This window comes from Myotis brandtii, unplaced genomic scaffold, assembly GCF_000412655.1.
Source record: "Myotis brandtii unplaced genomic scaffold, ASM41265v1 scaffold667, whole genome shotgun sequence".
NCBI classification, from domain to species: domain Eukaryota; kingdom Metazoa; phylum Chordata; class Mammalia; order Chiroptera; family Vespertilionidae; genus Myotis; species Myotis brandtii.
The window spans coordinates 1,776,749-1,782,653 of NW_005370593.1; the positions used below are offsets into that span (position 1 = coordinate 1,776,749).

At 36.2% G+C, this 5,905-nt stretch overlaps 1 protein-coding gene across 5 annotated transcripts in view; it reads left to right on the forward strand.

Moving 5' to 3' along the window:
* Positions 1–5,905, forward strand: part of HECTD1 (HECT domain containing E3 ubiquitin protein ligase 1) — a 99,894-nt gene that overhangs the window by 2,164 nt on the left and 91,825 nt on the right. For all 5 annotated transcript variants that reach the window (XM_005880990.2, XM_014528964.1, XM_005880992.2 and 2 more), the window contains exon 2: positions 858–1,129. In XM_005880990.2, coding sequence (XP_005881052.1) covers positions 990–1,129 — 140 coding nt within the window. In that variant the 5' untranslated portion in view covers positions 858–989. The remainder of the gene's footprint in view (positions 1–857; positions 1,130–5,905) is intronic.

Genomic DNA, 5,905 nt, shown 5'->3' on the forward strand with positions numbered 1-5,905 from the left:
CCCTGCCGGTCTCCGCCGATGGGTGCCCACCCGGGCCCGCCTCGGGGTTCGCACACCTGCAGCTCTGGCTTACGTGGGACCCAGAGCTGCCCTCCATTAGGGCGCTTACAGGCTTTGGTAATGACTTTCCTTTTGGAGCAGGTTCCCTGGTGTGTGTGTGTGTGTGTGTGTGTGTGTGTGTGTGTGTGTTTTCACCAACTGCTCCATTCTGTGGGGATGGGGAAAGAGGTGCTTAGATGGGCCTATATTCTCATCGTACTGTTTTAGTTCGTTGTATTTACTTCTAGCGTTTCTTTTTAAACTTTTAAGAGCAGTTGACAAGACTGCCAAAATTCCTAACCGAGTCTGTATTCGTAGGTGCATCTTGCACGTAATTGCCGTTTGTATTTGGACATCTTACGAATAGTAGTGGGTAAATTGAGAAGTCAGCCAAATTTGTGAATTGAGAGGTGATTTTAAAGCAGAAACTTAATTTGGAGGGTAATGGTTCAAAGTGCTTAGAGTCCGAATCTAACCCTTATCTGAAGATCAGTTTTGGGTGGAGGGAGGGGGGGGTGGGAAAGAAGTTTGTTGGAAAATAAAAAAAAGAACCTTTAGTAAGGTGTTCTTTGCCTTTTGGCACACACGTTAGCGATAGCAGTAGTGGGATCCGAAGCTTGTTTGACTTTGACAAAGAGCTCTGGTTTCCAGTTAAGCCGAAACCTAATCAGCTTATACTCTTGTGCAAAACTGGTTTTTATTTAGTATGCTATATGAACGTTAAATCCAAGGAATAGGAAAGTTGAAAGCACTAAGCACTATGTGCACTAAGCACTATGTTAAAAAAACATAACTTACGAGTCTTTTCTAATTTCTAGGAGGACACCATGAAAATTTGGTTCCCACTGATGCAAAGGAAAAAATTTTAAACCCCAAACTGATCAATCCTGGACATTTAAAGGAATTTTCCCCCTTTTTTAATTTAAGCAAAGAGGCTTAAAAAAGAAAACATGGCAGATGTGGATCCAGACACATTGCTGGAATGGCTACAGATGGGACAGGGAGATGAAAGGGACATGCAACTAATAGCACTTGAACAGCTATGCATGCTGCTTCTGATGTCTGACAACGTGGATCGATGTTTTGAAACGTAAGTACATCACTTCATCATCTTCCTTTGGGGTTGCTGTAGTGACATCTGTTTTCAACTGTTTGCTGACTTCAGTTTGTTTAGAATTTTAAAGCTACCTTTTAAAAAGTTTTGCATTTACACTTTTCTGTGTAGTAAGTCGAGTAATGATAATTGTGATGACACAAATATGTGTTTGTTGAATGAATAGGGATAAGTAGGGAATACATTTTTAACCATAGCTTGGTTGATTCATTTTCAAAATATGTTATGAACTGCTAAAATACAGGTACTTGAAGGTAACTATGCCTGTACCAAGAAATTAACTAGAAATCGATATGAAAATGTAGATGATAATGAGCATATGTTTATAACTGCCAATTATTTGTAAGTATTAAGTCACATGACATCTTACTTTTGTTACAGCAAACCATTGCCTTGTAAATTTCAGTTTGGAGGGTATAAATTGGATGTTACCCATATGGCATACTTTTTGGAATAGAAGAAACAGATTATGAAGTTTGGACAGTTTAAACAATTTTATTCAGAGGTTAAAATGTAGAATTTATGCAAAAATGTAAAAGAATTCATTATTAGGGTAGCCATTAATGCCATGTTTTTCTTCTGAATGCTGTTTTAATACCATTTTGAGGTAGTTAATAGAAAATATTTGAGATGTTGATGTAAAATTTGATATAATTGTCTTAATTTCTTTGAAGTGGGGATAAATATTGTATTATTAAAATGATAACACATTTTTAATTGCCTTCATTTTTGAATGAATAATTATTGAAGATGAATTACTAAGTGAGTAATTAATAATCCTCAGCTGAGGAACTTGGAAAAAGCTAATGTGACTGGGGCAAGGAAAAGTTGCTGGAGAGCTGGGTTGAGGTAGGGTCAATATCAGATGGGGTCTTTTGTGTATGCTAAGCTTTTGGTTTTGTCTCAAGGCGATGGGAAGTGCAATGAAAGAGAGATGTGATTAAATTTTTCTTTTAAAAACATAACCTGCTTTATGGAGAATAGTTGAAGACAAATGCTTGTAGACTTGTTAGGTTATGAGTCAGAGAAAGGATTGCTGTAATAAAAGTATAAATAAGTGGATAGATTGGAGACACATTTAGGAGGTAAAATAGGACTTGTTGAATATGAGAGTGAAAAAGGAGGTAACATGGATGATTCAGGTTACAATGGATGATGCCATTCAGTGAGAGAGAACACTGGAACAGAGGACCATGTTTTGAGGGACTGAGGTCATGAGTTTGGATTTGGCTGGATTCTTATATCTGCTTCTGCATTCAATTTGTTGCATTATGTTGTTTTGATTAAAATATATGAAAAAACCATCGTCTATAGATGTAGTTGAAAAAAAAGGAATGTTGTAACGATTTTTTTTACATCAATGGATATTCTCCTTTGATATCATACCAGAACTGGGCAAATAATAGTCTCTTAAGGGTTAAAATGTGGATTCTGAAATCATATCAATGAACTTTTCATACTGTTACATTAAAATCTATTGGTCTGTCTTGTACATTGAGTGGATTTTTAACCCATGTTTAAGTTTGTAAAGTCATACACTTACTGGTCATGTGAAAAATACTGGTCTACTGAGTTAGACAGATACCCTAAATTGACATATGTCATCCAAAATATCAAAAACACATTTGCTGATATGACTACTGATTTGATCAGAATCTTTAAATATTGGGGAGTGTCACAGTGGCAGACACAAGTTTCCCCAAATTGTAATTTTTGCTTGAATACTTGAATATAATCAATGGCAACAAATAGTCAAATTGTTTTCCTTGAAATGGAAGACTTAACTTCATTAATTTTTGAGAAAATGTTTGCCAGATATCCAAGTCTACATAACCACAGTTTGAAGTTCTTTGAAGTAAAAATGATGTTGCATGAAAAAAGTGGCGAGCTGGGCTCTCCAAAGGTTGTACAAGTACTTTTCCTTGACACAACCATCATTCTTTGGTATGCAGAAGTACTTGATACTTTCATCCCATTTCCTTAAGTAGAATATTAAAAAAATGTATTCAAGGTTTGCGATTAGTGACATTAATGATTTCTTTTGCTTCACCAATGTTATTCTATAGTAAAGTTGGTTTTTAAAAATTTCCATGCCAGAACTTGTAGTACAGTTTAGTGCCACTACCTTGATTCATACTAAAGCACCAACAGTTTTATCCACCACTAGAGGCCTGATGCATGAAATTTGTGCAAGAGTAGGCCTTCCCCCAGGTGCCTGATGGCAGCCGGGACCCAGGCTTCCCTCACAGTCCCAGCTTTGTCCGGAAGGACGTCCGGTCCAATTAGCATATTATGCTTTTATTATTATAGATTGTTTTTGCATCATTCGTTTACATGCCAGCACAGGAAAGAAATGATTCAAGAAGAGAAAGGACAATTGTGTTGAATATGGTGAGAGAGGTCAAGTAGGGTTGAAGACTAAAAGGTGTCCTTTGGATTTAGCAACATTCTCAAGATCATTGATTTTAATGAGGACTCGGAGTGGAATGGTGATGAGGGACAGATCGGAATGGGTTGAGGAGTAAGTAGAAAGTGAAGAAATGGAGACAGAATGTGAAAAACTTTTTTGAGAAGTTGGATTGGAATGGGAGTGTGGGCTTTTTCTTTTAAATGTCAAAGTGATAGGAGAAAAAATGGATAATCCGTAGTGTAAGGATTCTGAAAAAAATAAAAAAATACAACAACAACAAAAAACCGGGAGAGAATTGGCTCTTGTCAGGAGCAGTGCTTTTAAAACTTTAATATGCATAATGTGAGTCACCTGGGGGATCTTGTTAAGCTGCAAATTGTGATTTAGTTGGTCTGGTGTGGTGTCTGATATTCTGCATTTCTAATGTGCAGCCAGGTAAGGCTGAAGCTGTTGGTTTGAAAATTCCCACATTGTGTAGCAAAGCTCTGATCCACTGCTGGGGAGAGAAGTTTTAAAACTTCTCCTGTTGTAAAACCGGGAAGATGGAGGGGTTAGATGTAGATGTTTTAGGTTTGATGGTAAAAAGTTGATGGGATTTCTGTCTGATGACATCTATTTTTCCTCCTGAAGAAGGAGATTAAAAAGAATAATATCTAGTCCTCCCGACACACCAAGGTTGCAGGTTTGATCCCTGCCCGGACACATATAAGAATTAACCAATGAATGCATAAATAAGTGGAACAACAAATCATTGCTTCTCTCGCTCCCCCTTCCCTTCCTCACTCTAAAAATCAGTAAAAGTAAAAAGAATAATATGTAGGGTTGATATGGGGAAATTATTATACTCATATAGTGCTAGTAGCTTCAAAGCTGATATCCCTGCCTCTAAGTTATACCCAGAGTTACATTCTTAAACTATTGATTTGATTGTACTTTTACAAAATCTTTTGGCTTCTTTACCTAATGGATAACATTTATACCCCTCGAAGTCCTCTCCTGCATTTTCATATACTACTGCTACTACTTTTGTTTTTCCATTGCGAAGCATAGTGCCTGGCATACACAATATCTACTATCCATATATTGAACAGATTGAAAAAAATTCTTTATATTGTACCTGTTTTTCATTTATGCCTAAAAGTGCCTTTGTAAGGTATTTGTGAGTCATGAAACTAGTTGGGGAGTATGCAGGAGGAGGAAAGTTGTATTCTTCTCTGTAAGAAACAGTGATAAAAAAAGTGTTTTTTCCCCACCCCCCCCCCCCCCCCCGTATTAATGTACTTACCTTTTCCATATTGACTCTTGTTTTCTTCTACCCAATGGCAGAGTAATAAGGAAGTGAAATCATTTTCGTTGATCAGCCCTGCAACTGTTTTTCCCTGATTTCTGAATGTTGATTCTCAAACATATATAATCAAATATATATAATCCTGAAAAGTTAAATAAGTGAATTTCTATAGACAACAACTGTGTACAGTGTGTGCTTCATTGCAGTGGACAGCAGAGAGAAATGCTGGATGATGAGAAACATTCTCTCCTTAGGGAGCCAATAAATAATGAGCTTCAGTGAGCTTTCGTTAAGTTAACCAAAGTGTCTGTCACCTTTAAGATGCAAAAAACCAATCGCATAGAATTTATAACAATATATATGTATACTTTGCCTATTTGTTGGCTGTGTCATTAGACCTTTGAGTTCCTTGGAGCCCCAGCACTGTCTTAGTCATCTTTGTATTCTACTCCCTAGCACAGTTTTTGGCATAAAAAGGCATTCGATAGATATTTGTTGAATGAACTGCGATTTGGTTTGTGGTATATTTTAATTGGCTAAAAGCAAGTCTACATATTGGAGTTTGACTTATTCCTCTATCTTTGTGAGGAAAGACCATAACTTTCAACTGCTGTGCCAGTAGTTATTTTTAAGCAATACAGAGAGCATCAAGGCTCGGAGTAGGGGCAGTAATAGAATAAAAGATGAAATGGATGAAAAGGTATTATTATCTTTAAGAAGCCAAATTTATTAATCTGTTACAGTTAAAAAAATTTTAGTTGTTAATAGAGAAGTGCCCATTTTTAAGACTGTACTCAGTAAAATATTGCTGCTGTGGATACCTTCTTTTATTTTAAGAAAGTTAAATTTCTTTTTTTTTTTTTGAGCATTTCATGCTTGAAGATATTTTATTGGAGGAATTCCAAAAAAGATCATTATTTATCGGGCTTTGGAGGATATTATCTAGTATAGGTACTTTTCGTTCTGTATTTGCTTCTCTATATTTTACATTTTCTTTTTTTTTTTTATTAAATCTTTATTGTTCAGATTATTACATTTGTTCCTCTTTTTTCCC